The following is a 17,259-nucleotide window of genomic DNA, read 5'->3' as shown; positions in this document are numbered from 1 at the left end:
GCCATGGTAAAACTGACGCTAGTTGGAAAATTGGAGTGCGACAGTCGGAATTTCCGACTGTCGCACTCTAGTTTATCTAGGCCTTTTCATGTAAAATTTTTTAAAAATTTCGGTCAAAATTGACCTTTAACCTGTCATATTTACCACGTTTTCCTTGCCACTTTGGGAAATTGTTTCTCGCGATTCTTATACTCCACCGTACAAAACTTCTTATGATTTTGAATGCTACAAAAAAAATGCCTAATAGAACTACCGTCATAGGCGTAGGAGCCCAATTTGTTTTGTGGGGGGGGGGGGGGGGGGGGTTGTAACGACTTGCCCGAAAAATATAACCAAAATTTTTCGCGCGCTACGCGCGCATCACACATGATCATGTGCATATCATACAGGCATGCATCGGTTTTTACATCGCATGCAAATAGCATACAATCATTTTCCGTCTTATTACCCTTCCGTATTGGTGATAATTGTTGGGTAATAATAATATCAGTATAACCACTGAAAAACACATTGCAAATTATCAAAACAGCTATCAGCATATTGCCCGAAATTCACAAAAATAGTTGGTTGGGGTAGGGGGGGGGCAATAAGTTTTTGAAGTGAGTGCCAGTGGGTACAAATGTATCGCAACAAGTTCGTAACAGAAGTGCAGTCGCGAAAGATTGGATTTTCTGACTGACACTGACCGTATCGTTCACGAGTAGCGGGAGGGTGGGGGGTACAAAGCAGCAGTTGGAATTTTCTGGCTTCAAAACCGATTTTCAGCCACTACCCCCCCCCCCCAATCATCAGGCCTTAGCTACGTCCCTGGGTACATGGTGGTTATATAGTACGCTCCGACCAGAATTCACCCGATAACCAGATGCAAATCCACCTAGCAACCGAGGTAACTTGCTTGAGGACTCCAACGAACAACCACTGATTTATTTTCATGCCTTCATCACTTTAGCCACCACTCACATGGGACCTATTCTAAGTCTGACGATACATGCGCATGTGTGAGGTCCTGAAAACATAATAAAAGTTGTTTGTCTTGCTATCCTTGTTTTCAAATTTCATGTAAATGTGTTCTCGTAGACCTAGCAACCTGGTTTAACATGCTGGCGCCAAATTTGCGCTAAGCTCGCTATACGAACTCGAATATGGGCTGTGCCTTATTAGTTAGTTATTTAAATTATTAATAATGGCGTATGAGGAAATGCACCATTTTGTGGTATGACTCCCTGGACAGAAAGTCGAGAAACTCACATGCAGTCGCGGCGGATAGCTTCCTTCGCCTATATGTCCGGGGAAATTTTGGGACATCGTTCCTATAGACCAGGGGTGGGCAACCTGCGGGCCACATGCGGCCCGCCAGTGATTTTTTTGCGGCCTGTGAGATGTCTCAAGAAAAAGAAAAAATCAATCTATTTTGCATCATCACCAAAAACGAGCTAGCTGCTTAGAATTTATCTGCACTTATGATGCTGTCAGGTTGGTCTATTATCACCATTAATTATCAACAGGACTGTATTGACATTATGGTTTTGTGAATACAGATTAAGTACACACACCTATTGCTTGAACGTCCTCGGAATCAAAGGTTTGAAATCAGCAGCAGGCCGTTGGTTAGGTGCGGCCCTGTCAATCTTTCACTCCTAAAATCTGGCGTCGTGCCCATTGGGGCCCGGGGGGGCACAGGCCCCCCCCCAAAAAAATCAAAGGTGTCATAAAATTTGTCATAATTTAAAAAAAAAGTGTATTCGAAATCGAAAAGCAGACTAAATATTCAATTGCTCTTTGATGGTCGTTGAGGATTTTCCACACACCTCAAAGACGACATATCGGGATTAGTAATGCCATTACCTTTGAATATGTTTGTCCTAAGCTCGCGTTTGATACAGTCTCAATTAACCTGGACAATAATCACTTCGTTATCGCGCGTTTTACCTTAGGTTTCGCTACTTTCACTTTTTCTGCCCATGTTTTCAAACGGCATGGCTTTTTCTTCACCCAGTCACCACTTCTCACGGGCATGGGCGGCAAGGGCGGCGGAACCGCGGGGCACAGGGGGCACGTGCCCCCACTTTTCCCCAGGTTAAAAATGTGCTCATTTTCTACATAAAAATTGAGGTGTCTCAAGTTAGCAAGAGGCCAGGGAACCAGAATGAACACTCGGGAAGGGCCTTTTTCCGGCCATCTGAGGGGTTTGTAAAACCAAAAACTTTCTACTACGCTCTGCGCCAACCGATGGTGGCGCTCCGCTCAGATAGTCGTGCATACAACTTTGCAACTCCTGGCTACGCCTCTGACTCTTAGTGAATTTCTGTGGGTCAAACTCAAAGCTATTTCGATGGAAACAAATTTGTTAAGATATTAACAAGAACTAAACTCTAATTCGGAAGATTCCTACATTAGCAATTAGCATGATTTCGCCTCATTTTGTCTCAAAAGAAAACTTGTTCCTTGTTTCCCAATTTGCACATTGGATATTGCAGTGCTAGTATGCATATTTTCCTTGAGAGGGGGGGGGGGGCGTTGATGGAGTGATGTGTGTACACAAATAAGATAATACAATAAGAGTTGTAAAGGGTACTAAATATAAGGCTGCATCAGTCCAATCGGATTGCTGCAAAGTGCCCTTTGATGTCGGTGCCCCCCCCCAGATTAAAAGTGCTTCCGCCGCCCTTGATGGGCGGTGATCATGGATCAGCCAACACGAAAATGTTTCGATATCTTAAATGTTGGGCGCTTCTGGGAGACGAGGAATTGGTAAACTTAGGAATAAATGGCGATCACTTCCTTCGAGAATATTTCCCAAAATAAAAAATTGCCCGAAATTTTTATCAATTTTAGGGGTGTTGCTTTCTGCCATAATGCACGGGAAGTGCCGTTTCCTGCAATCTGAGGGGTCTGCCAGAAGAAAAATTTTCTTGTACGCTGCGCGCCAACCGATGGTGGCGCTCCGCTTAGATAGTATTTACGGCCGGAATACTCGAATCGATTCCGTCCCCCCCACGTTTCAAATCGGATTGACGCCCCTGTACAGAACAGCCCCTTTTTGTAAACTGGTAAAGACAGCTTCTTAGATCCATTGTTGTAGCTTCTTGATAATTTTGAGCTTTTTATGTTTTTACTATTAACTTAGTCTCATAAACTTTTATATGTCTTAACCTGTATTTTCATGTTTTGTATATTGTTATATTTTTATCCTATTTATAAATTTCTCTGTAAATTTATACTGGAATAAAGAAATGAAAAAATGGAAATGATATATGCAAACGTATATAATATGTCACAGGGACAATGATTCCACACAAAACAAAAATATGTTCACTAAATTGGCCGTTAAGCAAATTTAACAGATTCGCCTGACACGTATTACAGAGACTTTTAACACTTTCCTGACATCAATTTCTAACCTTTTTTGACATTTTAAACTTTATTATTAGTTTCAGAAAAAGCGAAGGGAACTGCTATTCATGTATATATTAACTATTCTGGTGTTAAAAATTTCTTAATTTTTAAAATTGTAAAAACTCTCTGTATTGCTCCTTTAAATTCTAAGAATTATGTTTTGAATTATGTGAATTATGCTTTTCTCTTTTTTTTGTATTACACAACTCAGATTTTGTGCTGAATATGATTAAGATATAGTACACTACTTGTACAATCACAGCAATGTGCGTGACAATAAATAATAAACAAAGTATATTGCAATACCAGATCTGTGACAACTGACTACTGAAGAAAAAACAAATCTGCAAATAAACTTCGACAAGAGGTGAAAGCTTGCTTTAAATCAATCGTATTCTTTCATTCTTTTTTCATTCGAATTTTCTTATGTTGTCCTACTTTAATAAAGAATTTTAATTTATGATAAAACTCATTTTACTTCTGGCTTAATGTATTTCTTTTTGCCATTTCGCAATCAAAGATGAACTGCTTCCATATATAAAGCTTTAGAAAATTATACGGATGACAGACTCCTCCGTATAACTGACAAAGAAATCCCTCTTAGAGAACACGGATTGCTTATTAAACAACAATCTCTCTACACAGTGGCGTAGGAAGGTACTTTTGAGTGGGGGGGGGGGGCTGAAGACTGATGGCCGGCCTGGGGAGGGGTCTAAGGGGAGGGGGTGTCCCCCTCCCCTTTGGATTTTTTTGCATTTCCAGGTGGCCTCAGATGCAATTTGGTGCAATATAGCACACTTCAACCCACCTACTCCATTTTGTATATAATTTTGCATTTTCACCTGGCCTTAGATGCAATTTGGTGCTCCAAATGAGATTTTTTTCTCATTTGGAAATGAAAAAGGGGTTTTCTGACTTGCGAAGCGGGGGGCGGAATGATACTTCCGCCCCTCCATATTTTTCACTGGGGTGGCGCCCCCCAGCCCCCCCCCGGTTCCTACGCCCTTGTCTCTACATATATCAAATGATTCACGAAATCAACCTTCTTCCCCCAAAGAAGGTGGTCCAAATTTCCCTCTTCAATCTCACAGAAAGTGCAATTTTGAGAATCATTCTTTCCCATTAAAAACAAAAGAAGTCTATTGGTGCGCAGAACTATATATGTGAATAAAATCTGAATTGGATGTATGGCACCCTGGCCTCTGAGTGCCACGAGTGCCACGGAGTACACAAAACGCGGGACTAGTTTTATTCAGTTACATTATTAAACCTGGCGGCCCATGTCTCTGGGTCGCAGTTGGTTTCTCGGCAATTTTGTTCACGATAATTCCCAGAAATGAATTGTGAGATCTTAGGAGCTTTTAAGAAATTATCAAACAAATCTCCGTTAATATTCCGATTGTCTTCTTCAACCTGGAATCGACCCTCGCCAATTAACTAACGGGGATACTGTAGATTAAGCCCCAATAGCATGTGAACGATAAATTCATAACATCGAGTTTACATATAAACCTTTGAAGGGATAAATGAGTACCGTTTCGGTCGAAAAGATCTTTAACGTACCCGAACATTGTTTTAAATAAAGATAATTGTACAAAAAAATAATATCATTATTCAAACGAATGTCAAAGTTATTCCATAAAATTTAATGAGCATAACTATATCAATTAAATATGTGTACGAAGTATAACACAAAGCTTGGACAACTTGGCTAAAGCGAAAATATTTCTGTTTTTAACATCATCATGCTTATACAGTTGCATGTTTAAAAATAAACTGCAGCCATACATCTTTAAACTTTCATCGAAGAACATTTTCCATGGTCCACCGATGAGATCACTGCAACAGCCACAAATCCACGTACACTTGAGACTATAAAATGAAACTCTCAATATTGATAACTTTCAGATCCCAGAACTATAATGTGATTTATAATAGGAGAACATTTAACCTTATCTGGATTTCCAACCAAATTCTTTTTTTTTCTTGTGAAATAGTGCATTCGACGGCGTTTGATGAGAACCTTCAGTGTGAGTTCGGTATTTAAACAAGAAATAGATTTACCAATTGAGAGAGACCAAAGGTTTTAACGATAATGTTACGGCCATGTAAATGAGTCAAATCCTGATTGTTCCAGATACGGGGGATATTCTTGAGATGGGAATGTTTGGGCTGGTAATTAAGACGGAATAAGTCACCACCGTTGTTCGTGAATTCCACACCTAACAAAGTATAACAGGACCCAAGGTAACTTCAATGTCAAAATCAGAGAGAAACAGTGGTCTGTTACAATAAGAAGGCCAACATTAAAAGGTATGGGACTTCGAGAAATTAATCTTTAATCCAAATGACTCTATGAAATCATCCAAAACAGAAATGAAATCACTTAACAGCAGCGCTGCTATACCATCAAGCATATGACGTCAATATACTGTAGAATACGAGCTTCAGTACCATTAATTGTAATACCTTTAATAGAAAAAGAATGATTAACTTTGAGTGCAAGAATCTCTGTACAAAGAATAAATAAGTACTGGCTCAGAGGATATATACACCTGCCGGACTCCTCTTTAAGTTTGAGAGAAACCAGTCGATAAAACCTTTATTACAAAAACACGCGTGAGAATTGTTGTAAAAAGTATAAATCCAGTGTTTGAAACTATTCCAAAAATTAAAGGAGGAAAGTGCATCCTGTATAAAATTCCATTCCAACTTACCAAAAGCTATTTCAGAGTCTCACAAGCAAAAAGGAAAACCAGGGATATTTAAAATCATTGAGCATGATGAACAAATCTAACATTGTCAACAAATGAATCTACCTGTGAGGAAACCGGTCTGATTAGGACCAATCAGATTCTGGAGAAGTAATTTCAACCTGGCCCCAATAGCACCAATATAATAGTCTGTACAAAAGGGATGGTTATTCTGAAGCAAAAGAGGAATCCTTCCCAGACGTTGGGATGAGAGTAACCATCCGCAGGTCTGCCCTGGAGAGAGGGAACCTTCACTATAACCATTATTAATGGAATCGACCACGAGATGACCAATCAAGTGCCAAAAGTATTTGTGAAAATAAGCCGAAGATCCATCGCTTCCAGGAGCTTTATCATTATGTTATAGATGACGTGAGTAGTACATTTTACCAAAGTGAGTACACCATCAACAAACATAAAGAGACACTAAGCATAATTCTAAGTGATTTAAGTCATAAAGGAAAGATTCCGCAGAAGTGTTGTCGGATCTATACAAAGATCTATAAATAGAAGTGTAGAATTTCATGGAAAATATCGTTTCCGTCATCTAAAAGACGGCAATCCAAGCTGAAGAGTTGACGAATATGGTTATTGTCTTCATTTCGTTTTTCACGTCAACACCTGACCCGCATTACTTCAAATAAGTACCTTGTTGGACCTTGCCATTGATTATCGTTCGGCCCTATACCTAACCCTATATAGTGTTTACTTTTTCTAAGTTGCTTTTAGGTATACTGTACTGGACAGGCGCGTAGCCAGGAATAGGAATATGCCAAGGGAGGGGAGAAACTGTAGATTCGGCATTGCAAACTATCTAAGCGTGGCGCGCCACCATGATTGGCGCGAAGCGTACAAGAAAATTTTGGCTTAAAATGCCTCCCAGATCGCTGGAAATGGCACTTCCCAGGCCTTGTTAGTTGCATCTTAGCATTTCTCTTTTGAAAATACTAGCGATATCATAAAAACATTAAAAAAATATATTAAAAAATTTGCTCCCCTTGCGGCCCCCTTCGCCCCCCCCCCCCCCTTGGCTACGCGCCTGGTACTGGACCTGTTTGACTTGAACTGCAATAAAATTAAATGACTTGTGACTCGACTTGACAAAAAATGTATTGGTTATAAGTGAAAAGCTAAAAGTGAAGGTATAGCAATCCTGCATGTTTGCATCAGTGTGAAATCCATTTTTAATACATATTTTCTCAGTGTGAATATTCTACACTGTAAACTCCAGGGACGTGTTGTGTAACCATGGTAATTACCATCGGTATGCAAAAAAAATGTAATGTAACTCTTGAAGTTGGTATTCTTCAATTAAAGGTTGCAAACTACATTGAAAGTTTCTATACTTAAAGTCAGTATTATGTGCAAAATCCCCAATATGATTCAAAGTTTATGCCTAGAATAGAAACGCTGTGATAATTGAACATCGTTAACCGACCAAATTGGGCCTTTAGAATTACCCAAATATTCATGCTAATGGCCATATCTGGTTTATTAACGACCAATCTCAATGGGTTAACTGTGTAACATATAAAACATTTTACCTAGAATGGTGTTAGAGTTTGAGGACTTTGATACATAACCGGGTGTTAGGTCAGTCATGAAAAGTGACAACGTATGTATGAAAGAAGTTTGTTGATCATCAACCAACCAATTGAAATACTTCGATTACGTATGTCGAGTGTTGCGCAATGTTTAGGAAAACAACAACACTCACCTCCACAGGTTAGCGTTACATGTTACTGTATAACGCTAGGCCACAGTGACTCAGCGCAGTAACGTACATAGAGTACAAAAGCAATTTAGCACATAAAAGTAGAGAGGAAACCAATTCTTTACTATAAAATATTAGAAAAAGGTAAATTAACCATTTTAATAAAGTGCAAGTAATCGTTGGCATTTATTTTAAGTCTTTTACTTTGCATTGTGCTTACTTCTACCTCTTAGTCTTACTATCTTAATTCCAGGCTCCTTGGCCTAGCCTAGCCTTGTAAATGTAAGTCGTAATATTGTCGCAACTACTGTAACAGATATCGCTAGGGCAAGTATTGAAGGCCTTACAGTGACATAACGTATGTCAAAAAAATAAATAATACTGTTACATGAGCTGCTAATGTTGTGTAGGCTATAGGCTACGTAATGGTATTCGAATTTAGTGTAAAAGTGGGAGCAAACTGAGTGCTGTAGGTAGGCCTAAGTTCGAAGTGACCCAGCAAAAGCATTGCATTGTAATCTGATCATTGGATCTTTGTCACACAGTGCACATCCAGTACACTCTACATGCCCATTTTCTGAGCCCTTAAGTCTACTTGAACAGGTCTCGAGTTGAAAGAACTTTCCTAAAAGTCACTGAGTATGCCAAAGTTGGACTTCTTGACTGAAGGGTACAGGAGTCTGAGTCTGCATTATGATGTACCAGATTGCACACATCTTGGTCATCCATGCTTTATGATTAATTGCAGATCGCTACACCTGAGCTTCGTTGAATGCTCCCTTGTTGCAGTACAGTATGCTACTAGTCTATTACTTATTCAACTCCCGCAAATGGCAGACAGAAATGAGGGAATAACACAGGCAGTTAAAGATGCAGTGAAGCGAAAACTGAATACGGATAGAGTGAAGTTATGGTTACCTCCATACAGCAAAGAAGATGGCACACTTGGAGAATATCCAGAGGTATGACTAACCAGTGTTTGGGCTAGCCTGTACAATAGATATTAGGTTTATGCCATACCAATTAATGCACCTAACCTGCATCCTACCACCTTTCTGTGTACGATATCCTCACTTTTTCTCAAAGCAGAAGACATTGCTGCCACTGAGTTTGGTTAGTGTTTGAAGTAACTATTCAAACATCAATACAAGGTTCACTTGTTGGGGTATTTGCAGGATATTCCAGTGAATAATCTTGTTTCCCATTTCAGAATTCTATGCAATTTGGTCAAATTCCTATATAGGTGTAAAGATGTATATATAGCAGTTTGTCTACACAGGAACCATGAAGAGGCAAGAGCCATCCAAATTGCAACACAAAATTTGAACACTAAATTAGTACCCGTGTTCACTACTTGTCCCTCCCACACCCCTTCCTTTTTCATATCATTGAGTTGAAAACCCCAACAAACACATTTCTGTCAAAGTATAAGCAGTTTAACATGCTAAAAGCTTGAGACAGTTTTTACTAGTTTTGAAAAATTTCTGAAACCAGCCTGGTGCTGTGATATATTATAAGCATTGGTTTCTTATTGCTCGCTTATTGCAGGATGTAGTTCAGCAATACAGTACAAGCTTGAATTTGTCTGTTGATGTCCTCCTGGAGATATTTGAGGAACTCCGCCAACATGCCTTGGCCAAGCTTGCTGCCCGTAAGCAGTTCCAGGAGACTGGTCTGGCAACTCTGAAAATCAAAGTACCAGGGAACATTAGTTCCCAGAAGAAATTGTTTGACATCAGTTTCAAGTTGGAGGAAAAAGCAGATGTCCTCAGAGAGCAGTAAGCATTTGACTGAGAGATCTCTCATTTACATCATTCCTCTCTTGCCTGTCTTTAGCACAAATTATGTATATACTTCTCCTTCTACATAACCTCCCAGACGTGGTAGCATATTAGCACCTTTCATATACTACCCCAATTCCTCTTCCAATCCCTCCTCTTCTTAAAATACCTCTCATTAAATTCACTCCTCTCTTACCTCTGTGGTCTCTAGTCATGTACTTTTGATGTGTGATAGTTTTAATGACTTGTTACAACTCTACTCTAGACTGATAGTGGCTTGTTTGTTAAGTTGGAAGGCAAGGAAAATTTACCAATAACTTTCACAAAGTCTCAATATTTTTAAGTATCTTTGTACGCAAAATCTCTCTATTAAAAAACATTTCTTTTCGCGTAAGTATTAATTAATCAAGTTTACTATAACTTCCCAGATTTGTGGTTGCGACTGGAGGTATCTATCTCAGTATTCGGAACCAGCAGATTTTATCCTTATTACAGTATATACTCTATTTTTAATATTTGTCAGTTGCTACATTTAATAAAAAACAACATTTCCTTTGTGATCAGAATTGCAAGTGACGTTCAACTCCCAAAGGGATATCTGAAGTTGATCGCCAATGGCCGGGTGCTACAAAGTAATGAAAGCCTGAAGGATCAAGGTGTTTGCAACTACAGCCATGTATGAACACCCTTTATTTATTTTCTTCTTCTCAATGCAATCGGTTACATCTTTTTGTATAATCTAACGATATTATGGGGGGGCAGGGGTGGGGGGCAGGGGTGGGGGGGGGAGAGGAGGGACTTTTGCCTCTTACACTTCTTAACCATTTAAATAGTAAGCTATTGTATTAAGGAATCCTTGAGTTTTTCAATGGTTTGCACAACATAGAGGGAAGTTTGAAGATTTCTAAAGATCAGTCTCTTGTTTAAAGCATTTGTCCAAATGTGATGAAAGTTTTACTGTACCTCTTTATCTTCAAATTAAATTGAATAAACTATTTTTAGGATGTTTTCCATTTGCATTCAAAATGAGCGATTGTTTAGCATGGGAATATATAAATATATATATATATACCATACAGTAGCATAACCTAATTTGGCAACAAGAAACAAGTTCTGGCAAACTGGCCAAGAACAGCTTTTGTTTCACACAAATTTATGGTATTAACATCATGGGAAGGTCCCATCCATGAGAACAATTTTAATTAGTTAATTACATGCATAATGAAGTACAAGTTTTTAAGATAGTTGTTTTACTCTTCCATGGCAATGAGAAGTTAGAGATTCCGGAAATGCAGAGTAAAAGTTTACTTTGCAAGAAAGATGCGCTAAACAAACATTCCAAACTCACAGATGGGACATTTGAATATTAGTTAGTCCGTAATTTGCATAATCAATCAGGTTATAGGACCTAACTTTTTCAGCACATGCAATTCACATACAATATAGTACCTGCAGGAACATAAACCAGATTTAGACGTAGGAAATTTAGCTGTAAGACATCACAAGGTATTTAATTTTCCAGCCTGAAACGGAATTCAAGTGACTAAATTATGCCTATTTTATAATGCATACATTTAAGAGAATTGGCCCCATCAGTTTCCTCCTTTGAGGTGAAGTTCAGTCCGGTAGTGTTAGCGTCATAATTAGCTTACTTTGGAGGCAGGAGTTTGGAAGGGTCAGCTCACTCTGGAGGCAGGAGTTTGGAAGGGTCAGCCACAACAAACTACAGAGCAGATTGTAGCAGTGCTGCTGCTGTACTAGGATTTGAAGAACGGGGATAAATCTGCAACATGAAACTTATACTGAAGTCTTGTTCCCTCTGGCAGGTGATGGTTGTTCTTCTATCTGAGACTGAAAAGGAAGCTCTTCAGAAGGAGGATTCTTTGACAGCTATTCAAAGAACAAAAGAAGCAGCCCAGCTCTTGTCCAACAAAAAGTATGGTACGTATGAAACAGAGGTAATGTCCTTAATCGTGAATTTAAATATCAGCTCCAAATACATTTCTTGCTTTAGAAGCCATCTCACATTTTCTTTGATACCCCATGTTAACAACAGGTTAAGCTCATGTTAACCAGCGGTTAAGCCCATGTTAACCAGCGGTTAAGCTCATGGCAACCAGCGGTTAAGTTCATGCTAACCAGCGGTTAAGCCCATGCTAACCAGCGGTTAAGTCCATGCTAACCAGTGGTTAAGCCCATGCTAACCAGTGGTTAAGCCCATGCTAACCAGTGGTTAAGCCCATGCTAACCAGTGGTTAAGGCCATGCTAACCAGCAGTTAAGCCCATGCTTAACCAATGTTAATCTGATGGCATTCATGTACATAGAAATAGCTTTACTCACAGTTTAAAAGCTACTGTAGTAATCTTCATTGCAAGTCTGGATTAAAAAACAAAACTCATTTAAATATTCTAATGCAAGAATTTCATATTTTTGGTTTGTTTTTATATTAATATTCTGTTTCCTTTTTTTTCTAGGAACAGGACTGAATGAAGATAACTTTTTCCTACAAATAACAGATCAGAATGGCAAAACTCTGGCCCTACCAGCAGAAGAGAGGGCAGCTCTGTCTGTCGCCCTCACACTGAATGAGAAGGGACGTGCGTCGTTGAAGAAGAAGGATTACTCCACAGCAGTCCTGTTCTTACTGGAATCAGAGACTGCTTTTAAGTAAGTTCAGAGGCTCATGTTGCCAGTAGCCATCTTGACTCCACAGCAGTCCTGTTCTTACTGGAATCAGAGACTGCTTTTAAGTAAGTTCAGAGGCTCATGTTGCCAGTAGCCATCTTGACTCCACAGCAGTCCTATTCTTACTGGAATCAGAGACTGCTTTTAAGTAAGTTCAGAGGCTAATGTTGCCGGTAGCCATCTTGACTCCACAGCAGTCCTATTCTTACTGGAATCGGAGACTGCTTTTAAGTAAGTTCAGAGGCTCATGTTGCCAGTAGCCATCTTGACTCCACAGCAGTCCTATTCTTACTGGAATCGGAGACTGCTTTTAAGTAAGTTCAGAGGCTAATGTTGCCAGTAGCCATCTTGACTCCACAGCAGTCCTGTTCTTACTGGAATCGGAGACTGCTTTTAAGTAAGTTCAGAGGCTCATGTTGCCAGTAGCCATCTTGACTCCATAGCAGTCCTATTCTTACTGGAATTGGAGACTGCTTTTAAGTAAGTTCAGAGGATAATGTTGCCGGTAGCCATCTTGACTCCACAGCAGTCCTGTTCTTACAGGAATCGGAGACTGCTTTTAAGTAAGTTCAGAGGCTAATGTTGCCAGTAGCCATCTTGACTACAGGTTTTGACCAAGGATATCTGGTAACATGCATTGTGATGTGAGCCCAGCAAGAAAAAGATTGATATTCCACACTGCTGATAAAATCCTCTCTCAAAATCTGTTTTAACTATGGATAAAGTTCTTGCAAGCAATGAATCATTCATTACATGTAGGAATACGAGGGGGTCGGTAGTTTTGTGATGACAGCAAAGCAAATTTAATTAAGAAAGTAAAGTGTAAAGACAGACCGGTGAAATTGCAGTGTGTTATTATGTTTGAAATGTCTGCCTGGCTATCAAGCGTCATATGCACATCGATTCAAGCCTTTCTTTAAGAGTTCTGTAAAAAATGTTATTTTTTATAATCACAAACTGATGTTTATATTACAAAGAGGAACATATGACTGACTATTCAGTTGAAATTGTGTTGATAATTTCACTCCATCTGCTCTTAAAATACTTGCAATAAAATATCACCAAATTTCCATATCTTCAAAATAAAACTTGCTGTAAAAATTGTTAATAAAACAGTTTGACAGCAAAACTTGACTTTACCTAAATATACTCTTCTGGATAACAATTAATTTTTGGGGAAATTGTCTGGGGGGAGTAAAATGAGAGGGGGAAGCAAACTAATATTGATTCTTTTGTAAAGAACTTTCAACAGATGATATCTCACATTAACTGAACTTGATGATTTCTTCAAATTCAGCCACTGCCGATCAGATATTCTACAAGCAGTGGACAATTTTGCCATCTTGTGCCTTGATATCGTTTGGTGCTACCTGTGCCTTCAAAATATTGACCAACTGCCAAACGCAGGTGAGATGGAGTTTTTATTAATTACAAAAGTCAAATTTTTCGTGAAGTGAAATCCAGCAGAATTCTTGAGTTCATTCTAAAGCGTTCAGTTCTTAGTGATATTGATCAGTTTGTGGATAGTCTCTTCGGAGAGTATAAAATAAGAATCAAGTTTCGTCATTTTCTTTAATTTTGTTTATCTGTAATGAGCTCATGCTGTTTACAATACTACTTAGTTGATATCCTTTTCTTTCTTGAAGGAGAAAAGCTAAAAATTTGTGAAGAGTCTTTCAAACGTTCCCATGGTCCAAACATGGAGAGGTTGCAGACCTTAAAGGGAGATAAAGGGAAAGATTTGGCTCTTTATGTCAAACTTTATCTTCTTCAAGGAATACTATACTTTCATCAGGGAAACTCTTTTGAGTGCAGACGATTATTAGAAAAAGTAGGTGTGTTTGTTCTGTTTTGTGTTTAATGTTTTTTGTTTTAAAAAAAAAAAATTACAAAGGGTTTGTTGAATATTTCCCATCAATTTATTTAATTTTCATTGCTTGCACATATTCATTTTTATTAAAATTGTGCTTATTTTCATTGTTTATAGTTAATAAGTAATAAGTTAATAACTTTATGAAATATGTAAACTGCAGTGATTCCACAAGCTTTTAAACATGGTTTCTTGAATCATCAAGAATTAAGCTTTTTAATAATCTCAATGTTTTTTTTTTATGAATATTGCAGAGTGAAAACATTCTGAAATTGATACAAATTGATGAAACAAAATTGATGCAGCTGGTTGCTATGGGTTACAGCATTTCAGAGGCTAGACTTGGACTGAGGTCAGCAAATGGAAGCGTCTCTGAGGCAATAACAAAGATCAGTGAGAGGAAGGAGAGGAAGAAATCTCGAGCCAAGCAAGAGAAAGAAGACGCAAGGAAATCAAAAATAGCAAAAAAGCTTGGAAAATCAGCAAATGGAGAATGGTGAGTAGCAACAACTACTTGTGTGTTTTCTGTTTCTTGTTTGTATTGCTAATGACTGAAATAACATGTTTTAAAGATGTCAGTTTTCACTGCAACACTCTTCTTCTAGTCCCATTTGAAGTTTACAACCACACTGCTGCCCAAGTGATGAAATTGTCTGTATCAACTCTTTTAGAACTGTCAGTTCATTTAAAGCCTCGTTATGATTTATTTTATCTTTACGGTCTGAAGAATTTTTTTTCTGTCCAAATTATCTCTGCCAATGGGAACTTCAAATATAAACAACCCCATTTGTGTACCAAATATTAAAGGGTGTGAGGACTCTCGCAAAAAGAAACGTCTAATGCCGGTAATCTGACCTAGTTTCGAATGAGGTGTAATAGAAGTGTTAGACACCACCATCGATCCCAGAAAATACACACCCAGCTTGCTACCGTCGGTAATTAGGCACTAGTGTACAGTCAGTACATATTGCTGCGGTCAATACCCACAGCACAGTGTACAAATGATACAGAGATGGACATCTCAGGTACAGCTAAAGATAACAAGGTATCGCGTTTCATTACTGTCTGCATTTTGCAGCGACACGAACAAAACGTCACTTGCAAGCAACAGAAGTTAACTTTTTCAGATGGCCGCCCACGGTTTGGGGCGCGTCTTCAATGTTTTAACCAGACTCATCTCTGAGCCAGTGTCTAGACCTCAATATGGATCCTACACAGTGAACAAAGTTTGGTTAAACTCGATGGATGGGAAGGAAATAATGGTTCTTAGGTAGTTGTGGAAAGTGTCATTCAAACAGCTCTCTATCTGCTAGGGGAACATTGTGAGTGAGATAGAGAGGGCGACATTACACAATGGTGTTAGCCGTGGTGATTTCATAAAATATGTAGCACAGCATATATAGCAAGTACAGTTCTAGTACAGTTTTGAAGAAGATAGGTCAATATCATCTGCCTTCCCATCTGATTGGTGAAATATAGGCTAACAGTTTAGGTTGTACTGTACGTTTCTACCTATGGGGTTAATTTATTACGGGGTGCTATAACCCCCCCTCCCCCCCCCCAAATGTACATTGTTGTCATGGTTCCATCATGTAGCACATTTTCACTCTTCCTTCGCCTCAGGCTGGAGTTAGCAGGTTTTAAGTTTACGATCTTCTTATCATTTCTTTCAGGATTAAAGTTGACGTCTATGAACAGTTACTAGACATGGGATTTCCAAGTGGTGTCACAGCGGCTGCTCTGAGACAGACCAACAGCGATCTACAGCTGTCCCTGGAAGCCATCCAGAACCACCCTGAATGGTACGATGTACCAGACATATCCTTCGATGAGCCAAGCCCAGATTGGACAGGGAATATTACAGATGAAATGTTGGCACAGGTGAGTGACGTCTAAGCTATGTCAGTAAGAACCCATTAGTACAAGGTAACGGAAGTTATAAATATGTTTGGTTTGGTTTATAACATTATCTGTTTGTGAAAGGAGATAAGACCCTAACCGTTGTTGGTTTGGTCCATATGACATCAAGGGTGTGTCATTAATCTCAGTGCACACCTGAGTTTAGAAGCATACTAAAACTGCTACTGAAGAAATGAATCCAGTGTGGAAAATTTATACTTATTTTTGCAGATCACTGAGATGGGATTTGATGTGCATGCTGCCAGAAATGCTCTACTCAAGTTGAAAGGAGACATTCAGAAAGCAGTCCAAGAACTTGCTAAACATGGCGGCCATTTACCGTCGACCTCATCTCTCGCTGCTATGTCCTCTACAAGACCAGGTAGTCCCTCATGTTAAAATTTCTATTTCCGGCGTTTTTTCTGACGATGTTATGTGGCCTCTGGCTAAAAGTGGTATCCCACAGTAAAACGGATTTTAATGTGCAGCCAAGAGGTGTAGGTGTGGTGTAGGTGTGGTGAGTGTTGTATAGCATTTGGCTATATTAAGATGAATTATGAAAACTTGCCTTGGTAGTATAATAATGCATTTTGGGGGGGTTAGTAAAATCTGCAGATCTACATGGACATGTTGTCGTCAATATTTAATTGTGGGTTTTGTCTTTCGTCTGCAGAAGATTCACTCTCAAAAGACGAGGAAGAAGCGATGGCTGAGCTCGCTCCAGATATACCAGAACATGATGAAGATTACTTGGATCTCACCCTGGAGGATGAAACACAGTTTCTGGAAGAATATAAAATAATGCTCGCCTCTTCTGCATCGACAGAAACGTGAAAGAAGAAGTAGTAGTGCTCATCAGAAAAATGGAACTTTGAAAGGTTTTCACACCAAATGGAGGAGGCAGACTAGTATATAATGTCCTCTTTGTTTTCTCCTGAACCGTCCGGCCCAAGTTTCTTAATTATCTGCCCGATTAACGAGCTACTTTATACATGCTCCCTGGGTAGTGATACTACTACAACAAGACAAAAATACAATTACTAGATTTCATCATTTTGTTTTATTTCATCTTTCTGATCTTACTTGTGCAAATGATTACAAATACATTTATATCATCAGCTTTTTAAGTAAATTATACATTAAAATTAAAAAGGAAATT

General features: G+C 38.9%; 1 protein-coding gene across 2 annotated transcripts; it reads left to right on the top strand.

Annotated features, from left to right (window-relative positions):
* Positions 1 to 7,868: 7,868 nt before the first annotated feature.
* Positions 7,869 to 17,150, top strand: LOC139964449 (NEDD8 ultimate buster 1-like). 2 transcript variants are annotated; one of them, XM_071966012.1, is made up of 12 exons: positions 7,869 to 8,007; positions 8,612 to 8,825; positions 9,412 to 9,641; positions 10,209 to 10,320; positions 11,471 to 11,585; positions 12,121 to 12,313; positions 13,629 to 13,738; positions 13,978 to 14,162; positions 14,456 to 14,697; positions 15,875 to 16,082; positions 16,332 to 16,482; positions 16,774 to 17,150. In XM_071966012.1, the coding sequence occupies exons 2-12, from the start codon at positions 8,694 to 8,696 to the stop codon at positions 16,932 to 16,934; spliced, it is 1,839 nt and encodes a 612-aa protein (XP_071822113.1). In that variant the 5' UTR covers positions 7,869 to 8,007; positions 8,612 to 8,693; the 3' UTR covers positions 16,935 to 17,150. The 2 variants fall into 2 exon arrangements, with proteins under 2 accessions (XP_071822113.1, XP_071822114.1); XM_071966013.1 differs by having other exon boundaries at positions 7,870 to 8,007; positions 8,606 to 8,825.
* The last annotated feature ends 109 nt before the right edge of the window (positions 17,151 to 17,259 follow it).

Source organism: Apostichopus japonicus, chromosome 23 (assembly GCF_037975245.1).
Source record: "Apostichopus japonicus isolate 1M-3 chromosome 23, ASM3797524v1, whole genome shotgun sequence".
NCBI classification, from domain to species: Eukaryota; Metazoa; Echinodermata; class Holothuroidea; order Aspidochirotida; family Stichopodidae; genus Apostichopus; species Apostichopus japonicus.
The sequence above is the reverse complement of the archived record's forward strand: the minus strand, read 5'-3'. Positions and strand labels throughout refer to the sequence as shown.